At 40.7% G+C, this 15,297-nt stretch overlaps 1 protein-coding gene across 4 annotated transcripts in view; it reads left to right on the forward strand.

The window, feature by feature from the left end:
* The first annotated feature begins 1,775 nt into the window (after positions 1-1,775).
* Positions 1,776-15,297, forward strand: part of RUNDC3B (RUN domain containing 3B) — a 179,132-nt gene continuing 165,610 nt past the window's right edge. For 3 of the 4 annotated variants that reach the window (XM_088833770.1, XM_088833775.1, XM_055420601.2), the window contains exon 1: positions 1,954-2,277. In XM_088833770.1, coding sequence (XP_088689896.1) covers positions 2,159-2,277 — 119 coding nt within the window. In that variant the 5' untranslated portion in view covers positions 1,954-2,158. Of the gene's footprint in view, positions 2,278-15,297 lie in introns of all 4 variants that reach the window. The other variant, XM_055420596.2, reaches the window with a different exon arrangement.

Consider the following 15,297-nt stretch of genomic DNA (forward strand, 5'->3'; position numbering starts at 1 on the left):
ATCTATTTCTGCTTCATTGACTATGCCAAAGCCTTTGACTGTGTCAATCACAACAAACTGTGGAACATTCTGAAAGAGATGGGAATCCCAGACCACCTGACCTGTCTCTTGAGAAACCTGTATGCAGGTCAGGAAGCAACAGTTAGAACTGGACATGGAACAACAGACTGGTTCCAAATAGGAAAAGGAGTACGTCAAGGTTGTATATTGTCACCTTGCTTATTTAACTTATATGCAGAGTACATCATGAGGAACGCTGGGCTGGAAGAAGTACAAGCTGGAATCAAGATTGCTGGGAGAAATATCAATAACCTCAGATATTCAGATGACACTACCCTTATGGCAGAAAGTGAAGAGAAACTCAAAAGCCTCTTGATGAAAGTGAAAGAGGATAATGAAAAGGTTGGCTTGAAGCTCAACATTCAGAAAACAAAGATCATGGCATCTGGTCCCATCACTTCATGGGAAATAGATGGAAAAACAGTGGAAACAGTGTCAGACTTTGTTTTTTTGGGCTCCAAAATCACTGCAGATGCTGATTGCAGCCATGAAATTAAAAGACGCTTGCTCCTTGGAAGGAAAGTTATGACCAAACTTGATAGTATATTAAAAAGCAGAGACATTACTTTGCCAACCAAGGTCCGTCTATTCAAGGCAATGGTTTTTCCCGTGGTCATGTATGGATGTGAGAGTTGGACTGTGAAGAAGGCTGATCGCCGAAGAATCGATGCTTTTGAACTGTGGTGTTGGAGAAGACTCTTGAGAGTCCCTTATACTGCAAGGAGATCCAACCAGTCCATTCTAAAGGAGATCAATCCTGGATGTTCATTGGAGGGACTGATGCTAAAGCTGAAGCTGCAATACTTTGGCCACCTCATGCGACGAGTTGACTCACTGGAAAAGACTCTGATGCTGGGAAAGGTTGGGGGCAGGAGGAGAAGGGGACGACGGAGAATGAGATGGCTGGATGGCATCACCGACTCTGTGGACATGAGTTTGAGTGTACTCCGGGAGTTGGTGATGGACAGGGAGGCCTGGCGTGCTGTGGTTCATGGGGTCGCGGAGAGTCGGACACGACTGAGCGACTGAACTGAACTGAACTGAACTGATCAGGCCAGGGGAGGGCGATAGCGCGCGTGCGCGCGCGCACACACACACGCACACACACACGCACACACACACACACACACACACTTGTAGTCTATCAGGCCAGGGGAGGGCGTTAGCACACAAACACACACACCCACCCATCACCACCACCAAAACCCCGCGCGCGCACACGAACACCACCACCACCAAAATCCGCTCCCTTCTTCCTGGAAGTCAGGCCCTGGGTCAGGTGCGGGAGCGGGAGCTAGCGCAGGCTTGGCGTTGTAGCTACGGATGCCACTAGGCTGGGGAGTCGGATTCCCGCAATAGGGTCAGCCGTTAGAGCTAGCGATCCCAGCAATTAGCTGTGCTCCGGGAAAGGATCGGCGATGTTCCCAGGGCACACATAAGCACCGCATCCCATAGTCCCCAGGCCAGCTGCGGCGCTGCTCCCCAGCGTGCAGACTGCCTGCAGCACTCGGGTGGCGAGCGCAAGCCCGGCCTCTTGACAGCTGCCCACGCGCCGGGGCGGGCTCTAGCCGGTAGCTTTAAAGGTCCGCGCGGCAGCCCCGCCCCTAGCGCGCGGCGATTGGCTGCAGCTGGGGCGGCACTGGCTCGATGTGCAGAGAGGGCGGGGCTGCGCGCGCGAGGCCAGTGGCTCCCCGTGGCGTCCGCTGCTGGGGCGCGAGTAGCGGCTGAGTGCGGGTGGCTGGGCTTGCGGGGCCCGCGGGCACGCGCGTGCGCGGCGCCGCGATCCCTGGGGAAGGAGGGGCGCGGCCGACGCCGAGCCGCACGCACAGCCGGCGCCTGGCGGCGCGCGCGAGAGCGGGGGTGGTGCGTGAGCGTGTGCGCGTGAGCGTGTGTATGTGTGTAGGGCTCTGGTGCGGTGCGCCAGCCGCCAGTGCCCGGGTGCGCGTCCCCCGTCGTCTTCCACACCCTCCCTCCGTCCCCCTTCCTTCCCTGCCACCCTCCCGCGCCCCCGCGGCCGCAAGCCGAGCCGAAGCCCAGGAAGCAGGCGTGGGGGGCGGGCGGGGTCGCCCGAGACAAAGGGCCCGGGGGTCAGCCCGCCATGGCCTCCCGGAGCCTGGGGGGCCTGGGAGCGAGCCGCGGCGGGGGCGGCGGCGGCAAGAAGAGCCTGAGCGCCCGCAACGCCGCGGTGGAGAGGAGGAACCTGATCACGGTGTGCAGGTACGGCGCGGCCCGCCGCCCGGGCACAGAGGAGGGGCCGCCGGCGCCGCGGGCTGCGGGGAGCGCTAGCGCCGGGGGTCCCGGAGACAACCGGCGGGAGCCCCGGCCGCCGCGCCGGGCGTGTCCGCGGCCAGAGCGCCCTGAGTGCGGCCGGGCTGGGCTCCGCCGAGGCCGCGGACTTTCCGTCAGTTTCCGCGCTGGGAGCCGCTGAGGGTCGGGCTTGGGGCGGGGCCGGGGGAGGGTTTGTTTTCAGTGCACAACCTAGCGTCCGAGGCACAGAGGGCCGGGAGGAAGAGCCGTTTCCTCTCAGTGCGCCTTAAGCTGTCAGGCAGCTTTTCGTCACGAAATTGTTGCTGTGATTGTTGACTGTGTTGCCTCAGAGTCGGAGTGCGTTTTGTTTTCTGTTTTTGATTGTTTGCACATACATTGTCATTTCGTGCCACAGATATGCGTGCCTACTACATGCTAGCCGCGTGTGTATGTGTTTCCTTGTCCTCTGCACTCTAAATTGCAGTGTTACTGCTATTTCTGCAGTTGATACCAAGAGTAGGACTGTGGAGGGAACCTAGTCGGTGATTTATTTCAAGGTTTGCCATTCTTTGTTTTGTAACTATAATCGTAGTATTCCCTAACTTTAAAAAATGTATTTAGAAATTACTTTCAGCCAATCTAGTTTTCAGAAATAACTGACTTTTAACATGCTGACATTTTGTTTAAGTCTTGTTTAAATCCATGGTAGTCCTAAGCATTCATTTCTTAGGAACGTCATTGAGCCATCAAGTTGTTGTAAAAGTACTTTGTTCTATGAAACTCTTCTTCAGCCATCAAAAATCCTGTAAGAAAAGAATGAGGAGACCTTTCCCTCCTTTACAATTTACTTTTTTTTTCTTGTGTAAAGATGTGTCTAGCATGTTATAAATATACATATTTATACTCGGACTTATATACAGTAACTTTGAGCAGTTTTTTTTTTTTTTTCTATTTGCTTTGCTCTTAACAGCTGTTCACCTGTCTGGTAGGAAGACCTGCCTCACTGACGTTTATGGCACTTGGAGTTATAAACAGTAAAATATTAATACGGAATCTTTTGAATTGTCATTTGTTCTGTTTAGGATGCAACCTTTTGAGGAAGATAGGTTGTATGAAATTTTTTTACATCTAGGCAGTGCTTTTAAGTTAGGTAAATAGAACAGTAAGCAAGGCTAACTTTCTCACAGTTTTTGTTCGGGAGAGTTTTGTTACCTACTCGTCGCAGCCGAAGTGATTTTTGAGTGTTTGTAGGATGATGTTAATAACCCAAATATTTCAGCCTGGAACTTTAAACACCTGGGCTGACATATATTGCTCTCAATCACTGTGGCCGTCTTCAGAACGGTGGGTGTTGAAGATTTGGGGTAAAACACTGTGAGAGGTTTTATCCTCTACTAATTTTTAAAGACAATAAAACAGATGAATAAAAAAATCAGTGGAGGATACCGTTTTTCGTCTCCATTTTTCTTAGCAGAGGCAGTTCAGGAAAAGAAAGGGACATATCTAAACCTTTTTTAAATTACATGTTTAAGAAATTTCAGTCACATCACACTGATTCGTGTGGACAGTTGTCTAGGTTAGCAGAATTTTTGTTGTGTTTGTCTAATCTTTTCTACTCTGCAATGAGTATACCTGCTGACTTTAGTTACAGTTTATAATAATTTAGTATTGTAGCTAAAAGAAATTTCATTACTGTAGCTATAATAAATTTCAGTTTCTGGCTTAGATTTCACCTTGCATATTTATGTGGATAATGTTGCCAGTACTGTTCTTCATGTTCAAATAGTTGGTACATATCAATTATTATCCTTTTCTTTTTTTTTTTTCTAATTATTTATTTATTTGCATTACAATAGTTTAATATGAACAATCAGAACTAATGAACAGTATAACAATATTTTACAACTGAAATAATTAAAATAAACTATAAAATTACTACATAAAACAGGTCTGATCTAGCTTATTTACTTTCTATAATCTCTTCAGTGCCGCAAAACCATTTATTTCTTTTTTTTTTCATGTTTTAATAAACACTTCGTCTTTTTGTATTGCTTTCTTTTTCATCACAATAATAGAAATATAACACCATATATCACTGTAAAACACATTTCCACATAAATGCTGATAAGCACAAAATATTTTTCATCATTTACATTTTAACTGTAATAATATACGGCAGGATTAAAGCTGCATCCATCATGTGTCTAACTAACCTTGCTGTAATGAATTTTTAAATGTAATGGTTTCTGTTGCAAAGTAAAATTGTACATAATGTCTAGTGACACAGTACGCTGGTGAATGGGTGGTTTTGGAAAATGGAAATGCAACTTCATTTTTAATTAGATTAATAAACTTCACCACCTCCACCTCCAGCCAGCTTCCCAACCCTCCCTCCCACCACCATTATTTATTTATTTATTTATTTTAAATGAGGCTTTTAATTAATGTTTGACAGAGCTGATTCAGGTTGAATAGACTAAATTTCTTTAAACAAACTTACTTATACTCCAGAGTCTTTTAAAAACTTAATAGCATTTATACATTGAAGGTATTTGATTTTCTTGTAACTAGCACTTCAAATGCAACAAGCATTTGAAGCAACAAGCATTTGACCCAACAAGTAAAACTTTCTACAGTTCATAACTTTTATAAATAAAATAAATTAAATGTACAGTGAATAAGTTCTCTGAAATATTTCAATATTTCTGCAGGTTCAGTAACATCATAAAATACATATCAACTAAAATTCACAAATCTAAAAACCTGTTAGGCATTTTTAGGCGTTTTAAGTTGGAAATGAAGACCAATGTTACATCGTAATATGCCAATTACAAATAGTACTTCAAATAGCAAATACTACAGTTTGTCCCAAACTTTAAAAACTATTCATGAACTCAACACTGAACTATTGATGGCTGTGAGAATTGTTTCCTAGCCTTTTTGAAAATTTCAACCCATTTACGTTTAAGGTAATTATTGATAAGTATGATCCCATAGCCATTTTCTTTATTGCTTTGGGTTCAAGTTTATACACTCTTTCTGTGTTTCCTGTCTATAGAAGATCCTTTAGCATTTGTTGGAGAGCTGGTTTGGTGATGCTGAATTCCCTCAGCTTTTGCTTGTCTGTAAAGCTTTTGATTTCTCCTTCATATTTGAATGAGATCCTTGCTGGGTATAGTAATCTGGGCTGTAGGGTATTTTCTTTCATCACTTTAAGTATGTCTTGCCACTCCCTTCTGGCCTGAAGAGTTTCTGTTGAAAGATCAGCTGTTATCCTTATGGGAATCCCCTTATGTGTTATTTGCTGCTTTTCCCTTGCTGCTTTTAAGATTTGTTCTTTGTGTTTGATCTTTGTTAATTTGATTAATATGTGTCTTGGAGTATTTCGCCTTGGGTTTATCCTGTTGGGGACTCTCTGGGTTTCTTGGACTTGGGTGATTATTTCTTTCCCCATTTTAGGGAAGTTGTCAACTATTATCTCCTCAAGTATTCTCTCATGGTCTTTCTTTTTGTCTTCTTCTTCTGGGACTCCTATGATTCGAATGTTGGAGCGTTTAACATTGTCCCAGAGGGCTCTAATATTGTCCTCATGTCTTTTAATTTGTTTTTCTTTTTTCCTCTCTGTTTCATTTGTTTCTACAATTCTATCTTCTAGCTCGCTTATCCTGTCTTCTGCCTCTGTTATTCTATTGTTTGTTCCCTCCAGAGTGTTTCTGATCTCATCTATTGCATTATTCATTGTATACTGACTCTTTTTTATTTCCTCTAAGTCCTTATTAAATCTTTCTTCCATCTTCTCAATCCTTTTCTCCAGGTTATTTATCTGTAACTCCATTTTGCTTTCAAGATTTTGAATCATTTTCACCATCAAAATTTGAAATTCTTTATCAGGTAAATTCCCTATATCTTCTTCTTTTGTTTGTGTTGGTGGGCAATTATCTTGTTCCTTTACTTGCTGGGTATTTCTCTGCCTCTTCATCTTGCTTATATTGCTTTGCTTGGGGTGGCCTTTCCCTCTTCTTGCAGTTTGTGGAGTTCTCTTTATTACGTAGTTTCTTCGCTGTGTGTGGGGTTGGACGGGTGACTTGTCCGGGTTCCCTGGTTAGGGAAGCATGTGTCGGTGTTCTGGTGGGTGGAGCTTGATTTCTTCTCTCTCCTTTAGAAGACAATGGGCTGCTTTTCTGGGAGCCTGATGACCTCTGCCAGTATTCAGAAGTTGTTTTGTGGCCTTTACTCCACGTTCAAATGTTCTTTTGATGAATTTGTGGGGGAGAAAGTGGTCTCGCCGTCTTATCCCTCCGCCATATTGTTCCTTCCTCCCCAGAACACTGGATTCTTATATTCCACTTGGTCGTGGAGTATCTCTTCCCAGCTGCTCCAGCAAGGCGCAGCCGCTGTACCTTACCTTGGAGGAGGGGTATCTCCTCAAGGCTGCCCCTCCTGCTTTGAATGTGGCTCAGCTCCTCTCGGCCCTCTGGTGCCCAAGCAGCCACCGCCTCCTGGACGTGGTACAGCTCCTCTCCGCCACCGCCCTAACCCTGGGCGCGGGGCAGCTCCTCTCAGCCACGATTCTGCACGTGGTCGGTTGCGCCAGAGCCGGGCGTCTCTCGCGCCTGCACCGCCGGGGCCGGGTGTCTCTCCTATCCTTTTCTAGTAATGAAGTCTGTTTGATAGATTTTGTCTAAAGGCTTTTCATTTTGGGGGAAAAGTCATTGTAGGCCATTTGGGTGTTTTAAGTATCCCCACCTTGAATTCTGCAAAAGAAACAAATCAGTATTTGTGAATTTCTGTTGCTTTTCTCTCTTTCAGAATTACCAGAACCTGGGTATCTCACCCACATCTGTTAATTAATTTATTTTTAAAAGTTTATGTAGCAGATTAGATATGATTTTGTATTTAAGTTGGGAAGAAGCTGGTTTAGTGAAAATATAATTGAGTTCTAAGTTTGCTGCTGCTGCTGAGTCACTTCAGTCGTGTCCGACTCTGTGTGACCCCATAGACGGAAGCCCACCAGGCTCCCCCGTCCCTGGGATTCTCCAGGCGAGAACACTGGAGTGGGTTGCCATTTCCCTCCCCAGTGTGTGAAAGTGAAAAGTGAAAGTGAAGTCGCTCAGTCGTGTCTGACCCCCAGCGACCCCACGGACTGCAGCCTACCAGGCTCCTCCATCCATGGGATTCTCCAGGCAAGAGCACTGGAGTGGCTTGCCATTGCCTTCTCCAGAGTTCTAAGTTTACTTTGTCATTAATTAATTGTGTCCTTTAACAAGTCTATTTTTCAGTTTTCTCATCTGTAAGATAATATTGGACAGAATCATTGGTAATTTTCACTGACAGTTCTAAAACTAGTAAAAAAAAAAAAAAAAGGCTAGAACTTATTCAAGAAGAATGGGTTGGTTCATACTTAGTTTTGAATTTCTCCAAACATGAGCAGGGTAATAGTAGACATATGCTGAATGGTAGCTAGATGAGGCATGTGCTTTTTCTCTGTAAACAAAAACATTTTGAATTGTGCCTTCTATATTGTGATACCTTGATTCTCTACTGGTATTCTGGAAAAATGGAACAGTATAAGAAAGTCAAACCAAACCAAAACAAACTCCCCCCACCCCTGACTAGCATTCTGGTATATGTGTTAGTTGAGGGTGGGAAGATATTTTAACCTAAGTTCTTTGCAGGTTAATCAGTACAGGTGATATGCATCAATACTTATACAGTGATGCTCTTCATTACCCCTTAAAGTTTAGGCATACTCTCAGTTTAGGTTTACAGCCTTATTCCATAACTACACAATTCTTTTGGTTTAAAAATGCCACATATTAAGAACAGTGTTACAGTTCGAACTTTGGAAGTGAGTTATTTGGTTTGGTAGGATAGTCAGGAATTGAATTTTGGTTCATTGTGATTGTGTGTGTAATTATTTCATCAGTTTTTTCATGAACACTTACATATTGTAGACTTAAAACACTTAGTACTTATCTCAGCAAATAAGTAGTATTTAATCATTTTTTTTTACAGATTGTGATAGAAAATAGATCTTTCAAAATCTCTAAATATTCCACATTGAATTCTAAAATATTCATAAACTGACTTACTTCTATGTACAAACTAGTACTTTCTCTGCATATTCTCTGCCATTTATAAAAATTGTTAAAATCTTTGAGGATTTTTTAACCTGTGTTTTTCATCCTTGAAAATCAGGTACTAGTTACATTTTTAAGCTTCATAGGTTATTGAAAAAACTTACATATTCCTTTGATTTTAGTTCTGGTGACAAGGAGAATTAAAATATAAATTCTCTTTCCGTGGGTAAATAATAGTTTATGAAAAATTATTAAGATATACATTTATATGTAGGTGCATACATATTTTAAAATAACATCTTGCAAACTTCTAAACCAATACATTAAGAGAATCTCTGCACATAAAGCCGTAACTTCCCTGTCTTGTGTATGGAAAGGACTAACGAAAGATTGGAGGAGATAGTGTGATGAAGTGAGCATAGCAGAGCCAAATGATGATTTTCAAAAGTACTTTTAAAAACGTGTACATAGTTCTTAGTTTTCTATAGGTCAGGATACTGTTTCATAACTTGAATGTTAATTCAGATAACCTCATTTGAATAGTGCTTCATTTTCTTAGTGTATTTGGGAAATGAGATGCTCATATTTTTCTTGTAACTAGTGTTTGAGTTAAAATTCTCCAGTCAACTGCAGTGCTTTACTCAGCATTTTTTGTGGAGTGCAGTCTTCTGTTTAACTGAAGCTTACAATCTTAAGTGTTCAGATTTATGTTACAATAAAGAATACTATTTTAAGCATTGTGGATAAACTGCTTTTTAAAAAGCATTATACATTTCCTTACCTTATTTAAAAAGACTGCATAGAATCCTTAAAAGTGACTTTACTCTGGATCTGTTTCTGTGAATATACCCTGTGCGGTGGTTGCCCTTGGAGACTCGAGGTACACAGGGCTGTTTGCTGCATGGCCACATGGTGTGTTTGGTTTTCTTGGTCTGCTTTTGCATTTGCTGGCTCTTCCTACCAAGTTAGCAGTTATTTCCTGCACCCCTGCCTGTTTCTACCAGCTCTTTCCTCTGTGCTTCCCATCCTGACATGCTCATTATAGTTGATTGTGAACTAGGAATGCAGATAAGTAAATTTATCCAGTGTTTTTTAAAAAAAAAAAGCACCGAGACACCTAAGTTCAGTGAGTGAGCTTTAGCACTCTGAACCTCTTAATGTCTGGTGCTGAATAATCAGGGGGAAAAAAGATATATTCCTGTACTTGAACAAGGTGTTTAAAATGCAGATATGTGAAATGTTACCGAATATCATTGGTGATATAATCCTCTAAATAACTTTAAGTGTAGTGACTTTCCTTGTTACTATTTGCTTGAGAATGCTTTAGCAGACTGTTCATACCTTGCCTATCGTGATTATATTTTGGCTGAAGCTCTTTTAATCAATGCTATACATAGTAGAACTTTGGGTTGGGACTTTGATCAACATTACTTGTTACTGTATGGTTTTGGAGAAGATTCAGTATCATTTTTAAAGAGTCTTAGAGCCCTAATCATAGGTGATCCCAGTGGAGGTAGGATGATCATCTTACTAGTCAGCGTTCGGCTTCTCAGCATTCACAGAAGATCCTTATCTCTTCCCCTAGCTTAACTGGCTTCATATTCAACTGATAACGGAGAATAGCTGTCCGCTATACATTTATTAGAGGGTATTGTGTTAATCTCACTGCTGATGGATAAATGTCAGAACTTGGTTGAGAGATGCAATATCCAAGGGGAAATATGTGAAGCTTATCCACTGTTGTATTAGTCTTACAGGTTTATAAACTATATCTCTGGGTCCACCCAGAGAGCAGCTGAGTGTGTAGGTTGCATTGCTTTGCCCTGTCCTGTGTCCAGTTGCTTTTGCCCCTGTCTTGCTTTGGTAAGATTCCAGCAGCCTACATTAAGTGTCAGCAGAGGAAGCCATCACAGAGGATCTTCTTGAAATTGTTGTCAAGAATGTTGTTTAATATGTCAAAAATGTCTTCTTTTTGTGAAGATTTCTATGAGAAATATCTTTTTTTTTTTAGTGCCAAAAGTTGTATCTTTAGGCAGTTGATTTACTTATATCTACTGGGCACAAATGAATGTGTAACTGGCAACTTGTCTTTTTCTCATACAGCTATTAGAAATCTTAGTGTTAAATCGGGAGAAGGAAATGGCAACCCACTCCAGTATTCTTGCCTGGAGAATCCTGTGAACAGAGGAGCCTGGAGGGCTGCCGTCCATACGGTCACACAGAGTCAGACACGACTGACGCAATTTAGCAGCAGCAACGGCAGTGTTAAATCTGTGGCCAACCTCTGAAACATACGTAGAATACCATAATGATGTATTTAGTCTGTTTCTAGCTGGTAAGCTACAGTCCATGGGGTCGCTAAGAGTCGGACATGACTGAGTGACTTCACTTTCACTTTTCACTTTCATGCATTGGAGAAGGAAATGGCAACCCACTCCAGTGTTCTTGCCTGGAGAATCCCAGGGACAGAGGAGCCTGTTTGGCTGCCGTCTGTGGGGTCTCACAGAGTCGGACACAACTGACGTGACTTAGCAGCAGCAGCAGCTACACTTTGCTTCCATTTTTAATATAGATTTTTATTGATTTATCATATGCATATAGAAAAATACACACAGCATAGGTGTACAATGATTTTTTTGCAAAGAGAATACAGCTTTATATCCAACACCCAGTTCAAGAAAAAAGTGCATTACCTAAAGGAAATAAATGTTGATCAGGTGCCCAGCAATGGATGAGTGGATAAAGAAAATGTGATATGTATACACAATTAAAAATTATTCAGCTATAAAAAAGGGGGAATCCTGCCATTTGCCACAACATGGATAGACCTTGAGGGCATTATGCTAAGTGAAGTAAGTCAGGGAAAGACAAGTACTATGTGATCCCACTTATATGTGGAATCTTAAAGAAACCATACCCAGGGATACAGAGAACAGGTTGGTGGGAGGTTAGCAAAAAGGTGAAGGTGAAAAAAGGTACAGACTTCCAGTTTGAAGATAATTAAGTTCTGGGAATACAATGTTACTAATAAAAGAGAACAGTACCCAAAGCCCCAGAAATCTCTTCCTTCCCTTCTTTCAGTTACTACAGACTCCTAGCTTTCAACACCATTAGTTTTGCCTCTTTTTGAATTTGATCCAGCATTGATCATTAAATTACAGCTATATGCAACAAAAAGGATGAATCTCACAAACATAACGTTGAGCAAAATAAATAGAAAAAGGTACGTATTATTCCATTCATTTCAAATTCACAATGAGGCAAACCTCAACAAATCTAGTCTGTGATGTGAATATACCACAGTATATCCATTCTGCCTAAATAGGACACTTGCATTGTTTTCACTCTTTGACTATTAGTAATTGAATATTCATGAATATGTATTTTGGTGAATATATGTATCTACTTCTGTCAGATATATATCTAGGAGTGGAATTCCTGGGTGATATGGTATGTAGATGTTTGGCTTCAGTGGATAAAACAGTTTTCCAAAGGCATTGTCCCAGGCTGCATAGTAGTGAGCAGTGTACAGTTGACTCTTGAACAGTGGAGTAGGGTTACGGGTGCTGACTCTCAACATGGCCTAAAATCTGCATGTAACTTCACAGTGGGCTGTATCAGCAGTTATGCATTCTCAGATTCTACCAACCGCTGACTGTGTAGTACTGTATTCAGTGAAAAAAGCCTGCATTAAGTGAACCCATGCAGTTCAAACTCATGTTGCTCAAGGGTCAACTGTATGAGAATTCCAGTTTCTCTTGTCCTCACTAACAGTTGAAATTTTTCTGTCTTCACTTTAGCAATTCTGGTGTGTTTGATGGGGTGTCACATGGGGATTTATATCATTTGTATTTCCCTGATCTCTGTTGAAGTTAAGCACCTTTCCATAAGTCTGTTGGCCATTTGGAGAGTCTCTTTTGTGACATGCCAGTTCAAGTGGTTTATCATTTGCAATGTCTGATGTTTTGTTTGTGTGATTCTTTGTACATTCTATGTGGATCTTTGCTGGGTCTGTGTGATGTATCTTAAGTATCTTTCCCCATCTGGTGGCTTGATTTTTCATTCTCTTTATGTTGTGATCAATAGAAACTCATAATGGTGAAGAAGTCCATCATAAATTTCCTTCTTGGTTCGTGCTTATTGTGGCCTGCTAAGAAATTGGTCTAGTACTCCAAGGTAGTGAAAATATTCTTCTGTTTTCTTCTAAAGGATTTAGTTTTGTCTTTTACATCAACAGTCCACCTGTACTTTGTTTTTTGTTTATGCTGTGAAATGTAGGAGTCAAGATGAAATATTTTCCTTAGGAAAATCAGTTTGACATGTGCTAAATACCTTCAGTCATGTCCGACTCTTTGCTACCCTGTGGACAGAAGTGCTTCAGGCCCCTCTGTCCATGGGATTCTCCAGGCAAGAACACTGGAATGGGTTGCCATGCCCTCCTCCAGGGGATCTTCCCTAGTACCATTTATTTAAAAAGACCGTGCTTTCCTCACTACACTCACGTGTCACATTTATCATAAGTCAGGTGACTGAGTGAGTGTTCAACAACAAGGTGATGGCATCCTTTGTGTGTGTGCTTCTGGACTCCCTCTCCTGATCCATTAGTCTATTTGTCTGTTCTTGAGCTAATGCCATATTGGTTTAATAACTATATCTTTATAGTATGTCTTGGTGTTTGGAAATATAAGTTCTCCAGCTTTGTGTTCAAGACTGTCTTGGCTATTCTTGGCCTTTGGAAACTAGATTTTAGGATCAGCTTGTCAATTTCCATTTAAAAAAATCTGCTGGAATTTTTTAAAGATTGCATTTACTCTATAAATCATCTGCCATCTTGACAAGACTTAAATGAAATCCATGAGTAAAAAATCTCCATCCCTTCATGTATTTGTAACTATTCTGAAATTTTTCTCAAAGATGTTTCAGTTTTGAATATATAGATTTTATCTTTTTAGATTTGTTCTTCCATATTTAATATCTCTGTATTATAATAATTTTAAAACTTTTAGACATTGAATTGACTTTTTAAAATATTGTTCTTGTGATTAGCAATTTTACCAGATGTGCTTATTCATTCTAATAGATTTTCTGCAGTTTCGTGTGTGTGTGTTTAGCATTCTGAAAACATTGTCATGTCTTCTACCTGTTTTATTTCTTCCCTTTTTAAACTTGATGGCTTTTCTTTTTTGTCTTACTGCACTGCCTAGGATCACAGTATTGTAGAAAGCATTAACAGGTTTACCACTAAGTATGATGCTGTGATTCATCGGGTTGCGGAGAGTCGGACATGACTGAGCGACTGAACTGAACTGAACTGATGATGTTTGCAGTAGGTTTTTCTTAGTTCTTTTTTACTAATTGATTGCTGAGAATTTTTATTGTAAGTGGATGCTGAATGAGTTTGAGCAAACTCCAGGAGACAGTGAAAGATAGGGAAGCTGGCGAGCTACAATTCATGGGGTCACAAAGAGTCAGACATGACTTAGCAACTGAACAACAAATGTTATCAAATACTTTTTCTATCAAGATGAACATATGATTTCTCTCCTTTTTTCTCTTTATGTAGTTAATCACTTTGATTGACTTTTTGATGCTAACCCACCCTGGAATAAATAAACTGGGTTGTGCTGTATTATCTTTTTTATGTATCTTTACATTAAGTGAGGTGATATTTTATTTGGGATTTTTGCACATTCATGAAAGTGGTTGGTCTGTGATTGTTCTTTCTTATAGTGTCCTTGTCTAGATTTGTCAGTAAGATTATCTGATTTTACAAGTTGGGAAATGTTGTTTTATTCTGTTTTGTAGAAGAATTTGTGTAAAGTTAATATTATTTCTTTCTTAAACTTTTGGAAGAATTCACCAGGGAAGAAATCTGAACCACAAATTGTCTTTGTGGGAAGTCTTTTAGTAATAGACTCAATTTATTTAATAGATACCGAACAATTCATTCTTTTATTCATTCATTCAATTTATTCTTCTAATCCGTTTCAGTGTGTTTTTCAGGGAATACACCCATTCATGTATGTTACCAAATTTAAAGCGTGTCTCAGTATACCTGAATATCTTTTTATTGTTTAAAAATCTGGTCATTTTCCATTTTTCTCTCTCCTGATTTTGGTAATTCTGTTTTTACCATTTTTTTTTTTCTTGCTGGGAGTATATAAATTTTATTAATATCTTCAGAGAATCAGCCGTTAGCTTTGTTAATTTCCTCTATATATTTCTTAATTTGCTGCTTTCTCTTATCATATTTAGTATTTCCTTCCTTCCGCTTTTTTTTTTAAGTTCCTGTTCTTTTTCTGATTCTTGAGATGGAAGTTTATATCATTGTTTTTCAGCCTTTCTTCTTTTCAATCTTTGCATTTTCAGACCACAGATTGCCTTGTTTGACATTGCTTTGGGATCGCAAACAAAGGGCTTCCCTGGTGGCTCAGATAGTAAAGAATCTGCCTGCAATGCAGGAGGCCCCGGGTTTGATCTCTGGGTTGGGAAGCTCTCCTGGAGAAGGAAATGGCAATCCACTCCTGTAGTCTTGCCTGGAGAATTCCACGAACAGAGGACCCAGGTGGGCTACAGTCCATGGGGTCGCAGAGTCAGACACAGATTTAAAATTTGTATCTTCATTATTAGTTTAAAATGTTTTCTACTTTCTGTTGGGATTTCTTCTTTGACTCATTGTTTATTTTAAAAAGTACTGTTTAACTTTCAGACAGTTGAGGATTTTCTATTTTTAGTTGTTGAGGTCTAACTTAATTCCACTGTGCAGAGAGTATTCGAAAAGATTTTAAAGTTTTGAATTTTTATCTATGTTTGCTTTACAATGCAACATTTGGTGAATTTTAGTAACTCTTTCATATGTGTTTGAAAAGAATATAAACAGTCCTCTGTTTTCACCAGTTCCACATCCAGC

This window comes from Moschus berezovskii, chromosome 3 (genome assembly GCF_049115385.1).
Source record: "Moschus berezovskii isolate FMDL1 chromosome 3, NW_MosBer_1.0, whole genome shotgun sequence".
NCBI lineage: Eukaryota > Metazoa > Chordata > Mammalia > Artiodactyla > Moschidae > Moschus > Moschus berezovskii.